Genomic DNA, 27,827 nt, shown 5'->3' on the forward strand with positions numbered 1-27,827 from the left:
TATATATATATATATATATATATATATTTTTTTTTTTAAAAAACAGGAGTGCTTTATTTAATTATAAAAACATTACATAAAGAACCAGAAACGTATTATATTTACATTATATAATATATATTTACAGTATATACCCACATTCTATAATATATATATTTACACTATAATATAATGTATTTATTTTTATTTATAATTATAAAATGATATAATATGTAAATAAAAATATTTAATTTATATATGTAATATAAGGCTGCATTCACATGTCAGTTTATAATCGCGGGCAGAACCGCCGCGGTTCCGCTCGCGATTCGGAGATTTATTGCAAATCGCGGGACGCCTAGCGTTGCCCGTTGATTTGCAATAGCCCCCCAAACGCCGAGCGATGTTGCCGCGATTTACGCCCGCCGAATCGCGGCAACATCGCGCAAACAAAATCGCGGGACGCAATACGCTCCAAAAAAGTACAAGAGCTTCTTTGGTGCGTATTGTGTCCCGCGATTTTGTTTGCGCGATGTTGCCGCGATTCGGCGGGCGTAAATCGCGGCAACATCGCTCGGCGTTTGGGGGGCTATTGCAAATCAACGGGCAACGCTAGGCGTCCCGCGATTTGCAATAAATCTCCGAATCGCGGGCGGAACCGCGGCGGTTCTGCCCCGCGATTATAAGCTGACATGTGAATGCAGCCTAAATGTATCAGGGCCAGATTAGGAGCCTCGTGGGCCTCGTGTTGAGGATTTTGGTGGGTCTTTTTATGAAAATAAATAAAATGAAAAACGCAAACAATTTGTTAAAACAAATTAAATTAAAGAGAGAGGGGGGAGAGAGAGGGGAGGGTGAGAGAGAAAGAGGGGGGTGAGAGAGAGAGAAAAAGAGGGGGCTGAAGGAGGGGGTGAGAGAGAGGGAGCAGGATGAGAAAGGGAGAGGAGGGCGAGAGAGAAAGGGGGCAAAAAGAGGTAGTGAGAGAGAGAGGGAGCTGAAAGAGAGGGGGGTGAGAGAGAGAGAGAGGGGGCTGAAAGAGAGAGGGGTGAGAGAGAGAGGGCTGAAAGAGGGGGGTGAGAGAGAGAGAGAGGGCTGAAAGAGAGAGGGGTGAGAGAGAGAGGGGTGAGAGAGAGAGGGGGGCTGAAAGAGAGGGAGGTGAGAGAGAGAGAGGGAGGTGAGAGAGAGAGAGGGAGGTGAGAGAGTGGGGGTGAGAGAAATGGGGCTGAAAGAGAGGGGATGAGAGAGAGTGGGGTGAGAGACGGAGACGGGGATGAGAGAGAAGGGGATAAAAGAGAGGGTGAGAGAGAGGGGGGCTGAAAGAGAGGGGGTGAGAGCAAAGGGAGGTGAGAGAGTGGGGGTGAGAGAGAGAGGGGGCTGAAAGAGAGAGGGGTGAGAGAGAGAGAGGGGGCTGAAAGAGAGGGGGGTGAGAGAGAGAGGGGGCTGAAAGAGAAGTGGATGAGAGAGAGAGGGGGCTGAAAGAGAGGGATGAGAGAGAGGGGGCTAAGGGAGGGGGGGGAGAGAGAGAAATGGGGCTGAAAGAGAGGGGGTGAGAGAGAGTGGGGTGAGAGACAGAAACGGGGATGAGAGAGAAGGGGCTGAAAGAGAGGGGGAGGGGGAGAGAGAGAGAGAGAGAGAGAAAGGGGGGGCTGAAAGAGAGGGGGAGGGGGTGAGAAAAATTGAGATAGAGAGAGGGTGTGAGAGAGAGAAGGGGATGAGAGAGCGCATGGTAAGAGAGGGGGGTGAAATGAGTGAGAGAGTGGAGGGTGAAGGGGCTGGAAGAGAGAGAAGTGGGTGAAAGAGAGGGGGGGGGTGAGTCTATGGGGTGTAACAGCGTAGTATATTACATTGGGGGGGGGGTAATAACACAATACATTACATGGGTGGCACAGCAGATTATGTTACATAGGGGAAGTGGGGTGAGGGGGGGCAAAGCACAAAACATTACATGGTGGGTACTGCACTGCACATTACATGGTGGGTACTGCACTGCACATTACATGGTGGGTACAGCACTGCACATTACATGGTGGGTACTGCACTGCACATGACATGGTGGGCACAGTACATGATATGGTGGGCAAAGCACAGCAAAATACATGGTGGGCACAGCACCTTCCATTACACTGCCACCGTTACAGTGCAGCACGGCAGATATTATACCACAGGCCTTATGCGGCGGGCATCACTGTCGCCAGATGCACCCTATTAAAGTGCGCGGGCACCACAACAACGGCGTGGTTGTGGTATTGCAGGTTTTTCAGGGGCTACAGGTGGCGGGGAAGCCAGTCTATGTGTCAAAAAAAACCCCACAGCCAGCGCGTCCACGAGCAGCAGCGCTTTGGCTGAAAAAACGCTTGATGCGTGAAAAACGCGCGTTAACTCTAGATGCGTTTAGCGCTTGAGCGTTAATTCATTTTAATGGCCAAAATAAAGTAACATTTTGGCAAACAAAATGAATTAACGTCCAAAAAAACGTCTAAATGCGTTACCCGTGCTTACAAGCGTCAAGCGTTTTTTTTCTGACGAAATACTGTTCCCGGGAAAAAGGGCGTCTATAAAAGATAAAGCGCACACACCAGCGAGCATTCTGCACACATTAATGCATGCGCTGTGATTGGGCCTATAAATATGTATAATGTCATAAAGCTTAAGATAATTTTTAATTAAAAACCTGATTATTATCAGATGATCGCTATTATTCCCATCAGACGTGGAAGGTGAAGTGGTGTCACGGTGATACACTCACACATTTGAATACTGGTAGAACTGATCAGGTGGCGTCTAGCTGGTGTGAATCACTTTTGCATTATGCAAAACTACCAACTTCTATTAACCCTTCTCCTGCTGGGTGCTGCCTCCTGATTGGAGGAACCCTTGAAACAACTTTCCGGTCTAAGGAAATCCCCGCTGGAAATTACTAAAACTACAACTCATGGTACATTAGTATAATGGTAAGTGGGAAGAATGCTCCTTACATTGGTGGTCAGTGGGAAGAATGTCCCTTACGTTGGTGGTCAGTGAGAAGAATGTCCCTTACATTGGTGGTCAGTGGGAAGAACGTTCCTTACATTGGTGGTCAGTGGGAAGAATGTTCCTTACATTGGAGGTCAGTGGGAAGAAGGAGGAGGACACACCCAAAGAGCTCTCTGTGAGAACCAGCCCTTTTCAAGCCTGGGCCTTGCTTGCTAGCTTGGCCCAGGAACAATGCCTGATCCTGGGGGAGGCCCTGGGAGGGATCCCCCTGATGACACGGGGCCTAGTGAGGAGGAGGTGGAGGACCTGTCTGTGGGTCCAGGCCCTGGTGAGAATGCAGATGTCTTCAGCCAGAAGATTATCAATCGTTTTAGGGCGATTGGGAGAGCGGAAGAAAAGAAAGTTTTGAAGGCTGAACACAAATCCTTCAAAACCAAGTATTTCCAGGCCTGGAGTAAAAATCCCACAGCCATGAAGCCTGAGTTACAGGAATTGGAAGAAAAGGTAAAGGAACAATCTTTATTACTGGAAAGGCTGAAAGACAGAAGTGGAGCATTTAAAGAAAAGTTTGACAATGAGAGGCGTTTTACCAGCCAAGCATCAGCAAGTTCTGTGGATCAGCAGCCTCAGTTAATGGATGACCCGGCTCCATCTGCCTCTGCACCTCTCCCCCCATGCCAGAACTGGGAATCACCAGCGGCAACCAGCCAGGGGGTTGAGAGTGGACATGGATCCCTGACATTCATCCAGCAGATGGAGTCACCCCTGAAAGCAATATTGCCTACCAGCATTTGCGGAGGAAGCTTGATCGTCTTGTCTCGTATGGAGGAGATCCAGGGGAGATCTCGGAGGTAAAGCTTCTTCTTAGGAAGTGTCAATACGACCGGCATGCCTCCTTGGTTCTGGAGAGAGATTATGGGAAATATCACTCGCCTGATCCTTACCAGAACTGTAAGCAAGGCATAGCAGTTAAGACGGTCATAGGTCTGAGGGATAGTACGGGTTCCCTGGTGAAGTCCAGATCAGGGATCCTGGAGATCTTCAGGTCATATTACGCAGACCTTCTGGGAAGAAAGGACCTTAGTCGGGACAGGATGGAAAGCTTTCTGGATTCTACTCCAGGATTGGGAAATGATACATTGCCTTTGATGGATTTGACAGAACCAATTTCAGCGGATGAGGTAGTTCGTGCTATAGAGAAGCTGGCTACCAAAAAGTCGCCTGGGCCAGATGGGTTGACAGCTGAATTTTACAAGTGTTTTAAGTCCATTCTGGCTCCCTTTTTAGCGGAGGTTTATAACAGCTGTTTAGAAGAGGGTTCTCTCCCTCCCTCCATGAGGCAATCCGCTGTGATTCTTCTGTCAAAAGGTAAAGACCCCTCAATAATTGAGAACTGGCGCCCCATCAGTCTTCTCAATGTTGATAGAAAGATCTTGGCGAAGATTCTTTTTTGGCGCTTGTCGTCAGTAGCAGGCGATTTGTTGTCCAATCATCAGCACTGCTCGGTCCAGGGCAGAAGTACCTTTTCAGCAATTTTAGCTGTCCGGGAGGCTTTGGAGCGATGCAGGGCTGCTGGATGGAGAAAGTACTTGCTGGCATTGGATCAGGCGAAGGCTTTTGATCGAGTCAATCATGAGTACCTGTATTTGCTACTTGGTAGATACGGCCTGCAGGGGAGGTTTATTGATTGGCTGAAAACATTATATAAAGGGGCTGAGAGCTTCCCACTTGTTAATGGTTGGGTTGGACGGCCTTTTGAGGTTGGCTCTGGTGTGCGCCAGGGGTGTCCTTTGAGCCCCCTGCTATATGTATTCGCAATCGACCCCTTCATAAGAAGGTTAGAGAGTGGATCGTTGTGTGGGGTGCCTTTGGGCATTGCTGGTGTGCCGCCTTTGAAGGTCGTGGCCTATGCCGATGATGTGTCTGTTATTATCTCTGGGATGGAGGAGGCGCAGGAGGTGGTCTCTGTGATAGAGCAGTACACTGAGGCTTCTGGCTCTAAGATCAATCATGAAAAGAGTGAAGTTTTCTGGATGGGCGAGGAGGGTGAAAGCTTCGAACTTCCGGATGCCTTCCCAGAGCCCCAGCAGGAAATTAAAGTGTTGGGCATCAAATTTGGTCCTGGTGACTATGGTCATCGAAATTGGGAAAGCAGGTTGTTGAATGCCAATGCCAAGGTGGCAAGCTGGAAGAAATGGAAACTTTCCTTGAGGGAAAGGGTTGACTTGATTAAAACTTACCTGATCCCAATCTTTTTATATGTCAGCTTTGTCTGTATCTTGCCGGAATCTCTCTATGCAAGGGTGTACAGCTGCTTTTTCCAACTGTTATGGGGAAATAGGCTGAACCTGATCAAACGCAATGTAACTTACCTGTCCAGGCGGGAGGGTGGTCTAGGAATGGTCAACCCTATAGTTTTCTTTTCTCTGCTTTTTTTAAAGTATAATCTTGGTAATATGTTAGCAGAGACCCCGCCGGGATGGGTGGGTATTTTTCAATCTTGGTTTAGGCCTTTTCTGCGGTGCTGGGAAGATGGCGGGCCAGTGAAAAGTCTGAGAGTCCGACATGGCAAGCTTCCGGCTTATGTTGCCCCGTGTCTGAAAATACTTAGGCAGTGGCAGGTGACAGTGGGGGATATCAAGTCCCTCCCCAGAAAGCTTCTGGAGAAGAGGATTTTGGGCTCTGCTTTCAGTGTGTCGCTGACCTTAAGGGATTGCCCAGGCCCCGTAATGAGGGAGGGGTTGCGTTTAATTAACTTAGGAAGAATCCCTTTGAAGTTTAGGGATCAAGCCTGGCTCGCTTTCCATGGAAGGCTCTATGTGAGAGGGAACCTGAAGCATCGCCCTGTGGATGATCGGGATTGTCCTAGAGCGGAGTGTGTTGGTAAAGTGGAGTCTATGGACCACTTTTTGCTCCAGTGTCCCTTTAACATAGAGGTGTATAAAAGGGTGGGGAGGGCTCTAGGCATCCCCTTTCTCTATCACATGAGTTATGCGGAGTGGGTGTACGGGGCATTCCCGACTCGCTGGGATTTTGATTTGGATACACTTTTTCTAGTTAGTATAGTTGTCCGTTACTTCACGTGGAATGCACGGTGCCAGATTACCCTGCGGAAGAAAGTTCTCCCTGTCGAGGTGGTGGTGTACGATATTCTGGGTGAGGTTGGGAAGATTCGGGGTCTTGAGAAGGGCAGGGAGCCTCTAGCGGTCTGGATAAGGGCGTGGAGGAATATCAGACCTGCTTTTGGGGAACTGTCCATCTCTGGGTGAAAAGCTTTTTTCCTATGCTATTTCTTTCACACCCTTAGCTTTTGTTAGTTAATATCTTCATTTTTGAAGAAGGGCTGCATGCATAATGGGAGTGGTTTTTGTTTCTTGACCTCGCAGGTTTGATGTCTGGTGTGGTGGTGTGAGTCTTTTAAGATTATTTTTCCCGGTAATGATGTGTTTCATGATGTGAGTTTTGTTTTTGCTGTAAAGCCATTCTTTATTTGAGAGCAGAAGTTGCTATGTATTTTTTTCCCTTTTCATGTAAATATGTATATATTTATTTATATATATTGTTTTTATGCTTATTGATTGCAAGACTTTTAATAAACAAAAATTGGGAAGAATGTCCCTTACATTGGTGGTCAGTGGGAAGAATGTCCCTTACATTGGTGGTCAGTGGGAAGAATGTTCCTTACATTGGTAGTCAGTGGGAAGAATGTCCCTTACATTGGTGATCAGTGGGAAGAACGTTCCTTACATTGGTGGTCAGTGGGAAGAATGTCTCTTACATTGGTGGTCAGTGGGAAGAATGTCCCTTACATTGGTGATCAGTGGGAAGAATGTTCCTTACATTGGTGGTCAGTGGGAAGAATGCAAGCAGGCCTGGTAGATGTGCACATTGAGCACTGCCCTGGCAGCACGGGATTCACGTTTCAGAGAGGGAATAGTCAGAGTAGGATAGATAGTTTTTTTTTAAAGGAGAACTCTGCTTTCTCGGCTCCTGAGTTGAGGGCGGTGGAGTTTTCTGACCACTGTATGCTGTCTGTGACTCTGAATGCCTCAGACACTCCACCCAGGGGAAGGGTTTCTATTCTGGACTTTTGCAGCAGTAAGTCAGAGTGGTGGGAGCTTGTGAAACAAAGGGCGATTGGACTTTTCAAGGCCATAAGTAAGAAGAAGCAGCTTGGTATGTATATTGCCTACCAGCATTTGCGGAGGAAGCTTGATTGTCCTGTCTCGTATGGAGGAGATCCAGGGGAGATCTCTGAGATAAAGCTTCTTCTTAGGAAGTGTCAATACGACCGGCATGCCTCCTTGGTTCTGGAGAGAGATTATGGGAAATATCACTCGCCTGATCCTTACCAGAACTGTAAGCAAGGCATAGCAGTTAAGACGGTCATAGGTCTGAGGGATAGTACGGGTTCCCTGGTGAAGTCCAGATCAGGGATCCTGGAGATCTTCAGGTCATATTACGCAGACCTTCTGGGAAGAAAGGACCTTAGTCGGGACAGGATGGAAAGCTTTCTGGATTCTACTCCAGGATTGGAAAATGGTACTTTGCCATTTGATGGATTTGACAGAACCAATTTCAGCGGATGAGGTAGTTCGTGCTATAGAGAAGCTGGATGCCAAAAATCGCCTGGGCCAGATGGGTTGACAGCTGAATTTTACAAGTGTTTTAAGTCCATTCTGGCTCCCTTTTTAGCGGAGGTTTATAACAGCTGTTTAGAAGAGGGTTCTCTCCCTCCCTCCATGAGGCAATCCGCTGTGATTCTTCTGTCAAAAGGTAAACACCCCTCAATAATTGGGAACCGGCGCCCCATCAGTCTTCTCAATGTTGATAGAAAGATCTTGGCGAAGATTCTTTTTTGGCGCTTGTCGTCCAATCATCAGCACTGCTCGGTCCAAGGCAGAAGTACCTTTTCAGCAGTTTTAACTGTCCGGGAGGCTTTGGAGCGATGCAGGGCTGCTGGATGGAGAAAGTACTTGCTGGCATTGGATCAGGTGAAGGCTTTTGATCGAGTCAATCATGAGTACCTGTATTTGCTACTTGGTAGATACAGCCTGCAGGGGAGGTTTATAGCTTGGCTGAAAACTTTATATAAAGGGGCTGAGAGCTTCCCACTTGTTAATGGTTGGGTTGGAGGGCCTTTTGAGGTTGGCTCTGGTGTGCACCAGGGGTGTCCTTTGAGCCCCCTGCTATATGTATTCGCAATCGACCCCTTCATTAGAAGGTTAGAGGGTCGATTGTTGTGCGGGTTGCCTTTGGGCATTGCTGGTGTGCCACCTTTGAAGGTCGTGGCCTATGCCGATGATGTGTCTGTTATTATCTCTGGGATGGAGGAGGCGCAGGAGGTGGTCTCTGTGATAGAGCAGTACACTGAGGCTTCTGGCTCTAAAATCAATCATGAAAAGAGTGGAGTTTTCTGGATGGGTGAGGAGGGTGAAAGCTTCGAACTTCCGGATGCCTTCCCAGAGCCCCAGCAGGAAATTAAAATGTTAGGCATCAAATTTGGTCCTGGTGACTATGGTCATCGAAATTGGGAAAGCAGGTTGTTGAATGCCAATGCCAAGGTGGCAAGCTGGAAGAAATGGAAACTTTCCTTGAGGGAAAGGGTTGACTTGATTAAAACTTACCTGATCCCAATCTTTTTATATGTCAGCTTTGTCTGTATCTTGCCGGAATCTCTCTATGCAAGGGTGTACAGCTGCTTTTTCCAACTGTTATGGGGAAATAGGCTGAACCTGATCCCTGATTGATGTCTGGTGTGGTGGTGTGAGTCCTACTAAGATTATTTTCCCTGGTAATGACATGTTCATGATGTGAGTTTTGTTTTTGCTGTAAAGGCAGTCTTTATTTGAGAGCAGAATTTGCTATGTATTTTTTTTCCCTTTTCATGTAAACATATATATATTTATTTACGTATATTGATTATATGCTTATTGATTGCAAGACTTTTAATAAACAAAAATTGGGAAGAATGCTCCTTATAGATAACTGAAAAGATCATTGGTGTCAGTGGGAACTTATTTGAGAGGCAGAAATTGTTCACGGAACCCCTAGTAACCTCTGGAGAAACCTTAGAGTTCCATAGAACCCTGGCTGAGAAACCCTGTACTATATAACAGCTACATATAAAAGCAAACTGCAGCACCGCAGATGGAAAAATATTTGCTCATGGCTGTGTAAACATAAAACTGGAACGTGGTTTATTTTGGTTTCCATGGTTTTAAAAACAATTATGGCGATTTCTATTTGTGCGCACTTAATAGCAGGATGCCCGATCGTCTTCTGTCCTATAAGACTTGGATATCTGAGCATTACCCCAATGTATGTAGTCACAAAAAATCAAGGGCGGATAGGAAAAAACAATATTGGGGAGTGGAGTATGTTCTCCTTAAAGAGGATGTAAACCTCCAAAAAAAATAAATAAAACCTAAAAGACAAAGGCATAATGAGCTGGTATGTATCACATACTAGCTCATTATGAAATACTTACCTTGGAAAGAAGCCCCCGCAGCGCCACCCGCTCACCGCTGGCACGGCTAACATGTTAACCCGTCTTCCTTCTGGGTTCGCGTCCTCCATCTATCTGATTGGCCTGAGCCGCGATGACGTCACTCCCGCGCATGCGCACGGGAGCTGCCAATTACTGCACAGGGCTCTGAAGGAACGGCACGGGCGGCCATTGCTTCAGAGCGCATGCGCCAGGGAGGTCACTGGCTGAATGCAAAGGAAATATCTCCTACACCAGCCTTTCTCAACCTTTTCAACACAGAGGAACCCTTGAAATTAATTTCTGGTCTCGGGGGAACCCCTGCTAAAAATTTAAAATCTACAACTCATAACACATTAGTGTGACAGTCAGTGGGAAGAATGCTCCTTACTCTTGTCATCATTGGGAAGAATTACCCCCTTACAAATAGCTAAAAGGAACAATGGTGTCATTAGGAACTTATTTGAGAGGCAGAAATTGCCCATTGCACAAGGAACCCCTAGCAACCTCAGGAGGAACCCCGGTTGAGGAACCCTGTCCTACCAGGAGCATGTTTAGGAGATACACTACCTATAGGTAAGCCTTATCATAGGCTTGCCTATAGGTACAAGTTACAGAGGAGGGTTTACTTCCTCTTTAAATGTATGGTGACACAATGGTGTGTAGGACCTGGTACAGATCCTAGGCTGCTGTGTCAACGAGTCTGTGGTAGTGAGCCCTTATAGATCCCCAACTCAGGATTCCCCAGGGCGCGGAGTCTAAGCCCCAGCCTGCTTCTTCACCAGGGCCCCTGATGGTGGGGATGGACTTGCAGCAGACTGGAACCAGGTCACGGCCCCCAGGTAGGCCCAGCTGAGGATGTGGAGACCGCTGGCGTGTGCAGGGTAAACAGGAGACTATAAGGAGATCCAAGAGACAAGCCGAGGTCAGGACAGGCAGCAGACGAACCTAGACGGAGAAACAAAGCCGGGTCGGTACACAGGAGATCAGATACAATAGCCAAGGGATACACGGGTAGGAGCTCAGAGAACAGCGATGTTGCTCAAGCAAGGAACAGTGCACTGAGCATGTGTATATATAGGGAAGCATACAGGGAGGTGACCCAGGAAGTAATTGACAGGAACAGGATATAACCCACAGTGGAGCAGGCGACGCCCATAGAAGCCCAAACACCACATGTGAAGGGAAGCAAGACAGAAGCACTGCAGCAAGGAGGTAAGAATATACAGACAAAACTATAGGCTAACTTGTGACATGCTGTCTCTAAACAGGATGAACAAATTGCTCAACAAATGCCCAACTCTTGGATGTGTGTTAAGGAAGGTCTAGCACCTCTTCTGCAGCTGCACCCCCCCCCCCCCTTTCATCTCTGCCCCCACCTCGTCTCAGCAGTTGGAAGCAGAGGGAACAACAGAACTCCCTCCACCAGATCCAGACGAGGGAGGCTCGTTTCTGGCCCGTGTCTCAGCAGTCAACAGCAAAAAAGAGGACAGAACTTCTCCTACAGTTCCTGCACCTCTCTGTGCAGTTGCAGCACCACCTTGTCTCCGCCTCACCGGTCTCAGCATTCAGCAGAATCCTGCCCTCCTCCGATCCTCAAGACCCTGCACTTTCTGCTGTCTAGCTCCAGACCAGCGTCTTCCCAGCAGCAGCACAAAGTATTGGGGGGGACTCTTGGCTTCTGACCGTGGGGCAGCTTGCTCTGGACATCCAGCCTCATGGAGTTCAACCGGTTCATTGAGGTCAACCGTAATGCTGATGTGGCCCACGATTAAATAGAGTTCGACACCCCTGGTCTAGTCTATTTGTACTTGGAACATTTTAGGGTAGCCTAAGGAGTTTTCACTGATAAACCTTTTTAAAAGATTTTGTACTAGGCGCTCATTACTACATATCATTGTATTGGAATGCAGAAACTGCCTGATGAGAAAAAGAAAGCCCGTCAACACATTGCTGCACCTTTTCTCGGAGTTGGGTGGAGTGATCTTAGTAGGTCAGCTCAGAAATTGTTGCTCACGTGCTTTTTGAGCCATCTATGGAAGCCTAGAATTGTCTATCAACATACAAGCAGTACAGGATGAGTCGGGGCAGCAGGAACATGGAGGAGATACCAGATGCAGATCAGTGCAGGTTTCATGGTGACTTCGGGGAAGGCGGCTGAAGGCCTTGTAAACCAGATTTTCATTAAGCTTCCTCTCCAGAAAAGAAAATATGTTCAGATCTTTAAATTCAATCATTCTTTAGATTGGTCCCTTCTTTTGAAGACCGCACACTTGTAAATAGGCTTACGGTGCCTTTTGCTGACGAAACGCGCCCGGATTAGCCTCTATGTGACGTCATCATGCACCGGAATGGAGTCAGAAATACGATCGGATTGTCGGCTGGGATTTTTTTACAATGCGCATTGTTCACCTATTCATGCATGTGGTATTTTAATACAATACATTTGGATTTTAACCATTTGACGACCAGCCGCTGCCTATGTACGGTGGTTCGCGGGAGCGATTCTGGGGGCGTGCTCGCGCGGTCACCTACCAACGGGGAAGCCGATCCATGGGGCAGATTCACGATTGCCGCCAGGCACCCGGCAAAGAGAGAACAGCGGTTTGCTGTTGTAAACACAGCAGACCGTTGTTCTCTCAGGAATCAATAGAGAGCTCCTTTGATCCTCCTATTTAGGATCACAGGTCTTTGTGTTGATCTCACAACAGTAGTGACGTCACGTGCCGCGCGGAGTAACGTGGCGCCGATGCGCTGTGGCCACGACCGAGCCCCCCGCCCTCACCCAGACTCAAGGCCGAGGCAGGGGGGGAAGGAGACGGGAGAGGACGAGGCGCATTGCAGTTCCCAAAATGGACAGTCCGGGAAATGCAGCGCAGCCCCAGTAGCAGTGAAACTAGAAAAACATATAATATTAATTGGATCCAAGGTAATGGGAAAACCCCAGTTATATAAATGATGTAAACATTGAGAGTAGAAATAAATGAATTGGGATAGACATATTACGAAAGAACGCTGGTTCTGAGATTGTCAATGGACAATTTATTTCACCTTTTATTCATATTTATATGCGTTTTTTGCACTTTACATACATTTTTTAATGATTTAAGAAGAATTTTTATCTCCTTTGGTTTTTAGCGCAACACTTTCACAATAGAGGTAAGTGTTCCAATGGGGAGAGAGAGGTTTCCTCACTTTGGAAGGGATTTCCTTTCACTTCCTGTTTTGGCTATGGGACAGGAAGTTAAGGGAAATCTCCCCAATGGGGCATGGATGGAAAAAAAACTGAAATGGGCTACAACCCTATCTTACTCTACCCTAAATGAAGAAAAAAAGTTTTGCTTTTAAGTATAGGGTATAAGGAAAAGCCAGTAGTTCTTACCTTATTCCACCTTATTGGAGTCCACCTGTGGTCAATTCAGTTGATTGGACATGATTTGGAAAGGCACACACCTGTCTATATAAGGTCCCACAGTTACCAGTGCATGTCAGAGCACAAACCAAGCCATGAAGTACGATGAATTGTCTGTAGACCTCCGAGACAGGATTGTATGGAGGCACAGATCTGGGGAAGGGTACAGAAAAATGTCTGCAGCATTGAAGGTCCCAATGAGCACAGTGACCTCCATCATCCATAAATGGAAGAAGTTTGGAACCACCAGGACTCTTCCTAGAGTGGGCTGCCCGGCCAAACTGAGCGATCGAGGGAGAAGGGCTTTAGTCAGGGAGGTGACCAAGAACCCGATGGTCACTCTGACAGAGCTCCAGCATTTCTCTGTGGAGAGGAGAACATTCCAGAAGAGCAACCATCTCTGATGCACTCCACCAATCAGGCCTGTATGGGTGTGGTCAGACGGAAGCCACTCCTCAGTAAAAGGCACATGACAGCCCGCCTGGAGTTTACCAAAAAGCACCTGAAGGACTCTCAGACCATGAGAAACAAAATTCTCTGGTCTGATAAAACAAAGATTGAACTCTTTGGCATGAATGGCAAGCTTCATGTCTGGAGGAAACCAGGCACCGCTCATCACCTGGCCAAAACCATCCCTACAGTGAAGCATGGTGGTGGCAGCATCATGCTGTGGGGATGTTTTTCAGCGGCAGGAACTGGGAGACTAGTCAGGATGGAGGGAAAGATGAATGCAGCAATGTACAGAGACATCCTTGATGAAAACCTGTTCCAGAGCGCTCTGGACCTGGTAATGATTAAGCATAGTTGCACTGTGTGAAACGCGTCTACCTGAACTGCTTGGTGTTTTGTTGTGCCACCTTGGAAATCACAATAAAGGCATTTGGAACTCCAGTGATGTGCAGCCATTTCTTATCTTTATATCGCTCTGGACCTCAGACTGAAGCGAAGGTTCATCTTCCAACAGGACAAAGGACCCTAAGCACACAGCCAAGATAACAAAGTAGTGGCTATGGGACAACTCTGAGTGGCCCAGCCAGAGCCCAGACTTGAACTCAATAGAACATCTCTGCAGAGATCTGAAAATGGCTGTGCACCGACCCTCCCCCATCCAACCTGATGGAGCTGGAGAGGTCCTACAAAGAAGAATGGGAGAAACTGTCCAAAAATAGGAGTGCCAAGCTTGTAGCATCATACTCAGAAAGACTGGAGGCTGTAATTGGTGCCAAAGGTGCTTCACCAAAGTATTGAGCAAAGGGTGTGAATACTTATGAACATGGGATTTTTTTTTTCTATTTTTTAATAAATTTGCAAAGATTTCAAACAAACTTCTTTCACGTTGTCATTATGGGGGATTGTTTGTAGAATTTTGAGAAAAATAATTAATTTAATCAATTTTGAAATAAGGCTGTAACATAAATGGTGGAAAAAGAATACTTTCCGGATGCACTGTAAACCCCCCTCCGAAAAACATAATATACATAATTGCAGCTTCCCAGTCCTGCATTCCCACATGGAAGAGAAATACGTTTCCAAAATATTTAGAAAAACAAATAAAAAAAATATATATATATATATATATATATATATATATATATATGTGTCACATATATAATTGTTTTTCTAATTATAATGCAAATATATTTCTCTTCCATGCGGGTAGTTTTGTCTCAGCTACATCTTAATTTCTTTTTAACAATGGTAATAAAACCATAAAACTTGTCCTGTGCGATAAGGTTGACCATATTGGATTGTTAAACTGACTATGCAAACCTACAAATGAATCATTGACGCGCGTTGTTGATCAGATGCAGATACAGTCTGGATATGAGTCACCGCTGCCGCCGATCGAGATAAAGTAGGCGACGGAGGAAACGTCTGATTATTATTGCTCACGTTGGTAAATACCGTCATTGGGTGTATGTTATGGTGAAGTACGGTTTAGGGGAAGGGAGTTGTCTGTCCTCATATGCCCTACACCAGGGGTCTCCAAACTACGGCCCTCCGGTTGTTGCCCTACACCAGGGGTCTCCAAACTACGGCCCTCCGGTTGTTGCCCTACACCAGGGGTCTCCAAACTACGGCCCTCCGGTTGTTGCCCTACACCAAGGGTCTCCAAACTACGACCCTCCGGTTGTTGCCCTACACCAGGGGTCTCCAAACTACGGCCCTCCGGTTGTTGCCCTACACCAGGGGTCTCCAAACTACGGCCCTCCGGTTGTTGCGGAACTACACATCCCATGAGGCATTGTAAAACTCTGAAATTCACAGACATGACCAGGCATGATGGGAATTGTAGTTCCTGAACAACTGGAGGGCCATAGTTTGAAGACCCCTGCCCTACACATTGATCAATCATGACTTTAACCACTTAAGCCCCGGAAGATTTTACCCCTTTCCTGACCATGGCCTATTTTGCGATTCGGCACTGCGTGAATTTAACGGACAATTGCGCGGTCGTGCGACGCTGTACCTAAACAAATTTGATGTCCTTTTTTTCCCACAAACAGAACTTTCTTTTGGTGGTATTTCATCACCTGTGCGATTTTTACTTTTTGCGCTATAAACAAAAAAAAGAGCGTCAATTTTGCAAAAATAACAATATTTTCCACATTTTTTTATATGAAATTCACAAAAAAAAAAAATGTAAAAATCTAAATTTTTTAACATTTTAGGCCAATTTGTTTTATGCTACATATGTTTGGTAAAAAAAAATTGCAAAAAGTGTATTTTGATTGGTTTGCGCAAAAGTTATTGCGTTTACTAATTAAGGGAAAGATTTTTGTCATTTTTGTTGTTTTTTTTTTTTTTAACGCGTAATGGCGGCGATTTGCGATTTTTTTTGCAGGACTGCGACATTGCGGCGGACAGATCGGACCCTTGACTGACATTTTTGACACTTTTGGGGTCACCAGTGACATTTCTACAGTAATCAGTGTTATACATATGCACTGTTACTGTAAAATGACACTGGCAGTGAAGGGGGTTAACTTTTTTTGAGAGGGAGGGGTTATGTGTGTCCCTAGGGGTGTGATTCTAACGGTGATTGGCTGTGGCTTGAGGTGTAGGAACAGTGATCAACGGTCCTACATAGTAGAACCGTATGATCACTATTCTTACACAGGGGAGAATGACAGGTGGCTTGTTTACATTAGCCGCCTGCCTTTCTCCTGCTCTAACGGACAATCGCGAGTGACCGGCGGACATCGGGTCCGCCGGGCACATGCGCGGGGGGGGGGGTCCGTGACCGCGTGGGAGCGCGCCCGCTCCCTAGACCCTCACAGGCTAGTGATGTAGCCCTACGTCGCTTTGCCTGTAAAGGGCTGACTGCCGACGTAAATAGTCGTGCGGCGGTCGGCAAGCGGTTAAGGGCCTATTCAAATATACGGGGTGTGGCAACATGTGCCAAACATGTGCATTAATGTGCACTACCATAATCCATGGGAAGTTGGCAATGCACCTGCACTTTGTTGGGTGCAAGTCCTCATATTGGTTCCCCCAGGGTTACCTGCTTGTCTTTTCTAGAGGATGATGTATAAGAAGATTTACTTACCTTATTCTTTGTTACTGCAGGTTTCCTCCTCCTCCCCAGGCGACTGGTCGCCCGAATCATCTTCCCTTCCTTGTCCAACAGGTCCTAGCTCTCTGACGTCTCAGTTAAGACTGAGTGGGCCCTCAGGCATATCATTTTGAAAAAAAAAAATTGGTTTTGGCTTAAAGTAATTATTAAAAAGTTAAAAAAAAAAACTTTGTCTGGCACGTGTTGGGCACCGATGGCAATGATCTCTATTATCTGGATGAAGGAACTACAGAAGTACGTTTTGGACATTGTACGTACCAGCTTGGATCATTGTGTAGACCTACGTTTCTCTACCTCTTTTACAGTGGTGGCACTCATTAAAATGTATGCAAAATTTGGAGGCACCCCCGGTCTAAAATGTAAAAAATTAAAATGTTACTTATTAATGGGAAACCTGAGCCTGGCATGATGCACGCAACACAACACACCCCCTTCATATTAGAGGTCTACCCGTCACATCGGAGGTCCACCCATCACATCAGAAGTCCACCCATCACATCAGAGCTCTACTCATCACATCATAGATCCACCCATCACATCAGAGGTCTACTCATCACATCAGAGGTCCACCCATCACTTCAGAGGTCCACCCATCACATCGGAGGTCCACCCATCACATCGGAGGTCCTCCTTCACATCAGAGATCCATCCATCACATCAGAGGTCCACCCATCACATCAGAGGTCCACCCATCACATCAGAGGTCCACCCATCACATCAGAGGTGCACCCATCACATCAGAGGTGCACCCATCACATCAGAGGTCCTCCCATCACTTCAGAGGTCCTCCCATCACTTCAGAGGTCCTCCCATCACTTCAGAGGTCCATTCATCACTTCAGAGGTCCCCCATCACTTCAGAGGTCCACCCATCACTTCAGAGGTCCCCCCACCACATCGGAGGTCCTCCCATCACTTCAGAGGTCCACCCATCACTTCAGAGGTCCTCCCATCACTTCAGAGGTCCACCCATCACTTCAGAGGTCCCCCCACCACATCGGAGGTCCTCCCATCACTTCAGAGGTCCACCCATCACTTCAGAGGTCCACCCATCACTTCAGAGGTCCTCCCATCACTTCAGAGGTCCACCCATCTCTTCAGAGGTCCCCCATCACTTCAGAGGTCCACCCATCACTTCAGAGGTCCACCCATCACTTCAGAGGTCCCCCCACCACATCGGAGGTCCACCCATCACTTCAGAGGTCCACCCATCACATCGGAGGTCCTCCCATCACATCAGAGGTCCTCCCATCACTTCAGAGGTCCACCCATCACTTCAGAGGTCCACCCATCACTTCAGAGGTCCACCCATCACATCAGAGGTGCACCCATCTCATACTGAGCACAATGAGCAGACCTCACTAACAGATCCTGCTCTCTGGTAGGCAGAGAACAATATAGATTTACCTGCAGCCCCTCTGGTAAGCAGACAGAGCTCCAAACTATACTCTCTCACTAGTACCTACCTAGGAGGTTACTACATTAGAAATCAGGGACAGCCCCTAGAAATCAGGGACAGCCCCTAGAAATCAGGGACAGCCCATAGAAATCAGGGACAGTTCTTAGAAATCAGGGAGAGCCCCTAGAAATCAGGGGCAACCCCTCGAAATCAGGGACAGCCCCTAGAAATCGGGGATGGTTCCTAGAAATCAAGGGCGTTCCCTAGAAATCAAGGGTGGCCCCTAGAAAATTGGGGGCAGCCCCTAGAAATGGGGACAGCCCCTCGAAATTGGGGGAAGTACCTAGAAATCAGAGACAGTTCTTAGAAATCAGAGAGAGTCCCTAGAAATCGGGGGCAGCCCCTAGAAATCAGGGCAGTCCCTAGAAATCAAGGGCAGCCCCTAGAAATCAGGGCAGTCCCTAGAAATCAAGGGCAGCCCCTAGAAATCAGGGACAGCCCCTAGAAATCAGGGAGAGCCCCCTAGAAATCAGGGACAGCCCCCTAGAAATCAGGGACAGCCCCTAGAAATCAGGGACAGTCCCATAAAATCAGGGACAGCCCCTAGAAATCAGGGACAGCCCCTAGAAATCAGGGAGAGTCTCTAGAAATCAGGGAGAGCCCCTAGAAATCAGGGAGAGTCTCTAGAAATCAGGGAGAGCCCCTCGAAATCAGGGGCAGCCCCTAGAAATCAGGAACAGCCCATCCCCTAGAAATCAGGGACAGTCCCTCAAAATCAGGGACAGCCCCTCGAAATCAGAGATAGTTTGGAGCTAGGCATTCTGCCTCTCCTGAGAACAATCGACGGGTCCCAGCGGACATTGTGTCTGCCGGACCTGCCGATATGACACGGTATATCTGCGTAGGGCAGTCCATAACAGGTTATAGTGTATTTTTTAATTTAAAAAAAAAATGCGTTTGCAAATACCGCGTGACATAAAAATTGCAACAAATTGCCATTTTATTCTCTAGGGTCTCTGCTAAAAAAAAAAAAAAAAAAGTATAATTTTTGGGGGTTCTAAGTAATTTTCTAGCAAAACATGGATTTACACTTATAAATAAAAAGCTCCAGAAAAAGCCGGGTTCTCAAGTGGTATCAAGATATTAAAAATTAATTTTAAAGAGACATTACCGTAATAAAGTTGTTGTTTTTTTAAATAATAAAGTATTTTTTTTAGATTTTAGTGATTTTGTTGACATCTACTTTAAGGGTCTCTTTTACCGGAGTGCGATATTTCTTCATAGCTATGAAAATAAAATTCCTTCTAGCAAACTGGGAGCTCCTTCTGTGCCGGTTGTTGTGTTCTGAGATCCTGCAGACAAAAGAGACTTCTATAATAGGATTGGTGTGCAGCTGCCGGCTGACTATATTAGGACACGACGTGAACGGCGAATCAGAGGCCAGGTCACCGCGCCTGGGAAATATTCCAAGCCAAGGCAGCAGAATGGCGAGGAGAGTGACTACACTGGATAAACAGGGAGGCTCTGCAGGCTTTGTGAATGTTTAACCGCTTCTGGACCGCAAGATTTTCCCCCTTAACCATTTGTAGACCAGAAGGATTTGCCCCCCTTAATGACCAGGCCATTTTTTGCGATTCGGCACTGCGTTACTCTAACGGAAAAGTGCGCGGTCGTGCGAGCGTTAATTTAACTGAAAATTGCGCAGTTGTGCAACGCTGTACCCAAATAAAATTTATGTCCTTTTTTTCCCCCAAATAGAGCTTTCTTTTGGTGGTATTTTATCACTTCTGCAATTTTGTTTTTTTTGCACTATAAACAAAAAAAAAAAAAAGTGACAATTCTGAAAAAAAGAAAAATGTATTTTATATATATATATATATATATATATACAGTGGGTACGGAAAGTATTCAGACCCCCTTAAATTTTTCACTCTTTGTTATATTGCAGCCATTTGCTAAAATCATTTAAGTTCATTCTTCTTCCTCATGAATGTACACATAGCACCCCATACTGACAGAAAAACACAGAATTGTTGACATTGTTGCAGATTTATTAAAAAAGAAAAACTGAAATATCACATGGTCCTAAGTATTCAGACCCTTTGCTGTGACACTCATATATTTAACTCAGGTGCTTTCCATTTCTTCTGATCATCCTTGAGATGGTTCTACACCTTAATTTGAGTCCAGCTGTGTTTGATTATACTGATTGGACTTAATTAGGAAAGCCACACACCTGTCTATATAAGACCTTCCAGATCACAATGCATGTCAGAGCAAATGAGAATCATGAGGTCAAAGGAACTGTCTGAAGAGCTCAGAGACAGAATTGTGGCAAGGCACAGATCTGGCCAAGGTTACAAAAAGATTTCTGCTGCACTTAAGGTTCCTAAGAGCACAGTGGCCTCCATAATCCTCAAATGGAAGACGTTTGGGACGACCAGAACCCTTCCTAGAGCTGGCCGTCCGGCCAAACTGAGCTATCGGGGGAGAAGAGCCTTGGTGAGAGAGGTAAAGAAGAACCCAAAGATCACTGTGGCTGAGCTCCAGAGATGCAGTCAGGAGATGGGAGAAAGTTGTAGAAAGTCAAACCATCACTGCAGCCCTCCACCAGTCGGGGCTTTATGGCAGAGTGGCCCGACGGAAGACTCTCCTCAGTGTAAGATACATGAAAGCCCGCATGGAGTTTGCTAAAAAAACACCTGAAGTACTGCAAGATGGTGAGAAATAAGATTCTCTGGTCTGATGAGACCAAAATAGAACTTTTTGGCCTTAATTCTAAGCGGTATGTGTGGAGAAAAACAGGCATTGCTCATCACCTGTCCAATACAGTCCCAACAGTGAAGCATGGTGGTGGCAGCATCATGCTGTGGGGGTGTTTTTCAGCTGCAGGGACAGGACGACTGGTTGCAATCGAGGGAAAGATGAATGCGGCCAAGTACAGGGATATCCTGGACAAAAACCTTCTCCAGAGTGCTCTGGACCTCAGACTGGGCCAAAGGTTTACCTTCCAACAAGACAATGACCCTAAGCACACAGCTAAAATAACGAAGGAGTGGCTTCACAACAACTCCGTGACTGTTCTTGAATGGCCCAGCCAGAGCCCTGACTTAAACCCAATTGAGCATCTCTGGAGAGACCTAAAAATGGCTGTCCACCAACGTTTACCATCCAACCTGACAGAACTGGAGAGGATCTGCAAGGAGGAATGACAGAGGATCCCCAAATCCAGGTGTGAAAGACTTGTTGCATCTTTCCCAAAAAGACTCCTGGCTGTATTAAATCAAAAGGGGGCTTCTACTAAATACTGAGCAAAGGGTCTGAATACTTAGAACCATGTGATATTTCAGTTTTTCTTTTTTAATAAATCTGCAACAATGTCAACAATTCTGTGTTTTTCTGTCAGTATGGGGTGCTATGTGTACATTCATGAGGAAGAAGAATGAACCTAAATGATTTTAGCAAATGGCTGCAATATAACAAAGAGTGAAAAATTTAAGGGGGTCTGAATACTTTCCGTACCCACTGTATATATATATATATATATATATATATATATATATATATATTTTTTTTTTTTTTTCCCCCACTTTCTGCTATATAACATTCCCAATAAAAAAAAAAAGGGAAAAATGTAATTTTCTTTTATCATTTTTTATTTATTGTGCAATAAACAAAAAAAAAAAAAAACACAACAATTCTGAAAAAAAAAATAATATATATATTTATATATATATATAATTTTTTTTCCACTTTCTGCTATATAACATTCCCAATAAAAAAAAAAAGGGAAAAATGTAATTTTCTTTTATCATTTTTTATTTATTGTGCAATAAACAAAAAAAAAAACCACAACAATTCTGAAAAAAAAAAAATTATATATTTATATATATATATATATATATATATATATATATATATATATATATATATATATATATATATAATTTTTTTCCACTTTCTGCTATATAACATTCCCAATAAAAAAAAAAGGAAAAATGTAATTTTCTTTTATCATTTTTTATTTATTGTGCAATAAACAAAAAAAAACACAACAATTCTGAAAAAAAAAAAAAAATTATATATTTATATATATATATATATATATATAATTTTTTTCTCCACTTTCTGCTATATAATATTCCCAAAAAAAAAAAAAAGGTAAAAATGTAATTTTTTTTTCATAATTTTTTATTTTTTGTGCTATAAACAAAAAAAGAGCGACAATTCTGAAAAAAATATATATATTCTTATATATATATATATATATATATTTTTTTTTTCACTTTCTGCTACATAACATTCCCAATAAAAAAAAAAAAAGGTAAAAATGTAATTTTTTTTCATAATTTTTTATTTTTTTGTGCTATAAACAAAAAAAGAGCGACAATTGTGAAAAAAATATATATATTCTTTTATATATATTTTATTTATTTTTTTCACTTTCTGCTATATAAAACATTCCCAATAAAAAAATTTAAAAAAGTAAAAATTTTATTTTTCAACCTTATTTTTTGTGCTATAAAAAAAAAAAAAAAAAAAAAAGCGACAATTCTGAAAAAAAAAAAAAAAACAATATTTCTCACATTCTGCTATAAAAAAAAAAATTCTAAATCAAATGTATTCATCATTTTAGGCAAATTTATATTCTGCTACATATTTTTGGTAAAAAAAAAATAAAAAAATAATAAAAAGCGTATTTTGATTGGTTTGTGCAAAAGTTATCGCACCTTCAAACTAGAGGAAAGATTTATGGCATTTTTATTTATTTATGTTTTTTTACTAGTAATGGCGGTAATCAGCGATTTTATTGCAGGACTGCGGCGGACAGATCGGACCCCTAACTGACATTTTTGACAGTTTTGGGGGGACCGGTGATATTACTACAGTAATCAGTGCTAAAAATATGCACTGTTACTGTAATAATAACACTGACAGGGAAGAAGTTAACACAAGGGCAATCAAAAGGTTAAGTATGAGCCTAGGGGGTATTTTCTAACTGTATGGGGGGATGGGCTTGTAAAAAAAACACAGAGACCTGTGTTTCTAAGTAGCACATAACACTGTGTTAGGAATGACACAATGACACTGGCAGGGAAGGGGTTAACCTAGGGGTGATCAAAGGGTTAAGTGTGAGCCTAGGGGGTGTTAACTAACTATATGGGGGCGGGGCTTGTGAAATGACCATAGAGACATGTGATCCTATATAGAAGGATCACAGGAGCACTGTGATCATTCAAGAGAGAAGAACGGTCAGCTGTGTTTACAAAAGATGACCATCCTTCTCTCTTAGCGGGGAGCAATTTGCGGCTGCCAGCCCCATGCATTGGCATCCCCGCTGTCTAGTGGGGGTGGGAGGGCAGTGGCGGCGCGCACTCGCTCCCCAGCACCATGCGTGCGCGCGTCCGACGTAGGGCTATGTTGGTTCGCCCAGCAGAGGCAGCCTGCCACAGTAAATGTGCGGCGGGTGGTCTTAATGTGGTTAAACAGGTTTCACGACATGTAGACATGTGCGACGCGTTTCGTTACAAATCAAAAAACGTCCGGCATTCTGAGATTCGGTTGTATTCGAATTTCTGAATCACAATAGTAACAAATTTAAACGAATCTGAAATTATAACAAAATTAATTATTTGAATTCTAATTTGAAATTGAATTTGAAATGGAAACATATTGGAAGAAATGCAGGAAGGTATAAAAGTGAAATAAGAGGATGATTCCACCTTAGGCTGCTGAAAAGAATAGAATAAAATAGAATAAAACAGAATAGAAAAAAAAATAGAATAGAATAGAAAATAAAAGAATAGAACAGAACTGAGTAGAAAATAAAGGAATTTAAAAAAAAAGAAGAGGTCTTATAAAATTCAAATTTCATATAAACTCAAATTTTGAATTATTAAATTAAATTTAAATTACATGAAAAATGAATTATATTATTAAATTTAAACATTTTAAATTAAAATGATTATTATTAAAAAATTATAAATTCAAAAATTCATATTTTGAATAGAAAATTTAAAATAACTAAATATATAAAATAAATCTGAATATACAAAACAAATTCTGAAAATGAATCATTCTAACATAACAAATATGACGAAACGAAAAAATTAACTTAATGAAGGAATCTGAAAGGAATTTTTTTTCCGTTATGCACATCTCTAATTACAATATTTAATAATTTCGTTTTAGGAACTCCCCCCGCCACCAACTATTAGAAAATCCAACTTTCGGAAGATGAAAATGTGTGCAGGAAATTCTCCCGGTGTGGGGCGGCTCCTCCTTGTGTGGAGTTCCGTTGCTCTCTAGAACGGAGCTGAGCAGATGTTGTTTAGGAGACTAATTAGGTCACCCATTGGCAGCCAGGTAAACCAACACATTACCTCCCCCCTTCTTCAGACCTTGGAGCGCCCATGATCCTCTTATCTCCTTCTGCCAGATTATCTGTAAACTAAAGGAATCAGGATTCCGGATTACAGGGAGACGCCATGGAGGGAGCCGAGTGGACGGCAGCAACACAATTCAAGTAAGTTACATTGTAGATCTTTTCTTGAGTTACGTTATAACCGTCCATCCAACGGTCAATGTCATAACTGTCCATCCATCCAACTATCGATGTCATACCCATCCAACCATTGATGTCATACCCTCCATCCAACCATCGATGTCATACCCTCCATCCAACCATCGATGTCATACCCTCCATCCAACCATCGATGTCATACCCTCCATCCAACCATCGATGTCATACCCTCCATCCAACCATCAATGTCACACCCTCCATCCAACCATCAATGTCACAACCGTCCATCCATCCAACTATTGATGCCATATCCATCCATCGATGTCATACCCTCCATCCAACCATTGATGTCATACCGGTCCATCCATCCAACCATCAATGTCATAACCGTCCATCCATCTAACCAACCATCGAGGTGATAACCGTCCAGCTATCAAACCATTGATGTCATACCCATCCAGCCAACCATTGATGTCATAACTGTCCATCCATCCAAACAAACATCGATGTCATGACCATCCATCCATCTAACCATCAACGTCCTAACCCTCCATCCAACCACTGATGTCATAACCGTCCAAACATCAAAGTGATAAACCTCCATCCAACCATTGATGTCATAACCATCCATAAATCCAACCATCAATGGCATAACCGTTCATCCATCCAACCATCGATGTGATAACCATCCATCCATCTAACCAATGATGTCATAATGGTCCATCCATCCAATCATTGATGTCATAGGAATCGATTCACCCAACCATCAATGTCATAACATCCATCCATCAATGTTATACCCGTCTATCCATCGATGTCATAACCATCCATCCATCCATCCATCATAACCGTCAAGCCATCCAACCATCAATGTCATAACCGTCCATCCATCCATCCAATCATTGATGTCATAACCATCCATCCAGCCAACCAACCATCAATGTCATAACTGTCCATCCATCCAGCCTTCAATGTCATACCCGTCCATCCATCCAACCATCGATGTCATAACTGTCCATCCAGCCAAACAACCATTGATGTCATAACCATCCATCTATCGACGTCATAACCGTCCATCCAGCCTTCAATGTCATACCTGTCCATCCATCCAACCATCTAGGTCAGGGGTCTTTAAACTATGGCCCTCCAGTTGTTTAGGAACTACAAATCCCATCATGCCTAGTCATGTCTGTGAATGTCAGAGTTTTACAATGCCTCATGGGATGTGTAGTTCCGCAACAGCTGGAGGGCCGTAGTTTGAGGATCCCTGATATAGGTCATAACCCTCCAGCTATCAAACCATTGATGTCATACCCATCCATCCACCCAACCATTGAGGTCATACCCATCCATCCACCCAACCATTGATGTCATACCCATCCATCCACCCAACCATTGATGTCATACCCATCCATCCACCCAACCATTGATGTCATACCCATCCATCCACCCAACCATTGATGTCATACCCATCCATCCACCCAACCATTGAGGTCATACCCATCCATCCATCCACTGATGTCATAACCGTCAATCCATCGATGTCATAACTGTCCATTCATCTTTTGATCTCGTTGACGTGTCCTTCTGATGGTTTGGGGGGTTTAATTGTTTGATTGTAGAAGAATGAATATGGGAATATCCTTTTATACAGGACACGACTTCCTCCCGAAACTGGGGAGTGGATTCTTCAAATGACGGTTAAAGAAGTGCAAGGAGCAACTCTTGTGTGAACATCTCCCTCATAACTACCAAATGTATGCAAGTTACCGTATCTGCGCTGTGTATAATATTGTGTTATAATGGAATTCTGCAGCTGATGCATAAGGCCTCTCTAGGGGGGCAGTAAAGTCACGAGGTTGAGCTGCGGTTTTACTGCCCCCTGGCCCCTCATCTAAACTCTACTATACAGCCGGAGGTGGCTAGTGACATGCCATAGCCGTATTGCCTATGCCACAAATTTTTCATGTTGAGAGACGGCAATGCCTGTCCAGCTAGGTTCACATCTATGCGTGTCAGGAAAATCGCACAGAAACGCGTTACTCTTTGGCAGACGTGCGGTGGTGCCATTAATTGTTATAGTGATTACGTGCCCGCACTTGATCACCCTTGTAGGGGGTAACCCAAGCCTCAAACTCACCCATGCAACCCCATAAGTGCCCCTTTTCTGAGATAGCATTGCGGGAAACAAGCGTTCCTGGTTGCGATTCTGAAAGCCTGATTTACACGCGTTACGGCGCGTCACGCATAAGGCAGCCAGTTCACTTCAATGGGGTTCAATGGGCTGCCTGATGTGTGCTTGTCGCCCAAAAGATGCTCCTGCTCCTTTTGAGGTGGCGAGCTTGGCGCGATTTTTCAAAACGCGTTTTGCTGCGACTGCCGGGTAATTATAACGAGCGGCAATCGCTGCAGGGTCGCACTGCATTTGGGAGGTGCCATTCAGCAGATTTGCACCCAAACGTGTGTCATGCCTTTTGGCGTGATTCTGCCGGCTACAGGGATCCAAAGAGATTATTTGTTTCCTGCCTAAATTATACCCAGGATATGTATGTGAGATGGAGACCTTAGATTGTAAGCTCCTAGGAGCAGGAATGTACAATATGTAAAGTTCTGTAAATTGTCGCCGCCATATAATTTACCTGGAATAATAATCACGGTGTCAGTCGCATTGTAAAATCAAATTATTTGGGTGCATCAGTCATAAGCTTTTACTAAAATTTGATAGAGAATAATAATAATAATATTATGAATCATAAAAATAAAATACAAAAAAAATGATAATAATAATAATATTATGCATAATATTACAAATAATGAAAATGTTGATAAGAATATTAATTTAAAAATAAATAAATAATATTAATAATAATAAAAATAATAATAATGATATCGATAATAATAGTAATAATAAGAAAATTAATAAACTGAATAATAATAAAAAAAACAACAGCAATATTAATAATAATGCAAAATAATATTAATGCAAAAAATAAAAATGCAAAATAATGCAATATATTGTAATGCAATACTATAATATTATCATTATTAATATTAATACCAATAACAATAAAAATACTAAAGCAAAATAATGTGAAAAAATAATGAGAAAATAATGCAATATACTATAATGCAATACTAAAATAATCCGAAATAATGCGAAAAAAATAATGCATAATAATATTAATAATAATAATGCGAAAAAAATTATGTGAAATACTTATAATGCAAAAAGATAATATGAAATGTTGCAATATACTATAACGCAATACTATAATAATAATAATAATAATAATGATAATATGAATGTAAGAAATTGCGAAAAAAAATGATGCAAAAAAGTAAGAATTGCAAAATAATGCAAAAAAATGCTAAATATTTATACAAAATAATGCGAAAAAATGATGTGAAATATATTGCGAAATAATGCAATACTATTATAATAATAAAGCGAAAAAAAATGCAAAATAATAATAATAAT

General features: G+C 43.7%; 1 protein-coding gene across 4 annotated transcripts in view; it reads left to right on the forward strand.

Annotated features, from left to right (window-relative positions):
* The first annotated feature begins 3,027 nt into the window (after nucleotides 1-3,027).
* Nucleotides 3,028-27,827, forward strand: part of ARL13A (ARF like GTPase 13A) — a 63,604-nt gene continuing 38,804 nt past the window's right edge. For 2 of the 4 annotated variants that reach the window (XM_082263350.1, XM_082263353.1), the window contains exon 1: nucleotides 24,109-24,352. In XM_082263350.1, the coding sequence (XP_082119476.1) occupies nucleotides 24,315-24,352 (38 nt within the window). In that variant the 5' untranslated portion in view covers nucleotides 24,109-24,314. Of the gene's footprint in view, nucleotides 3,086-24,108; nucleotides 24,353-26,003; nucleotides 26,107-27,827 lie in introns of those variants that run through there. The other 2 variants (XM_082263351.1, XM_082263352.1) reach the window with 2 other exon arrangements.

This window comes from Pelophylax lessonae, assembly GCF_965119305.1.
Source record: "Pelophylax lessonae genome assembly, chromosome: 7".
NCBI lineage: Eukaryota > Metazoa > Chordata > Amphibia > Anura > Ranidae > Pelophylax > Pelophylax lessonae.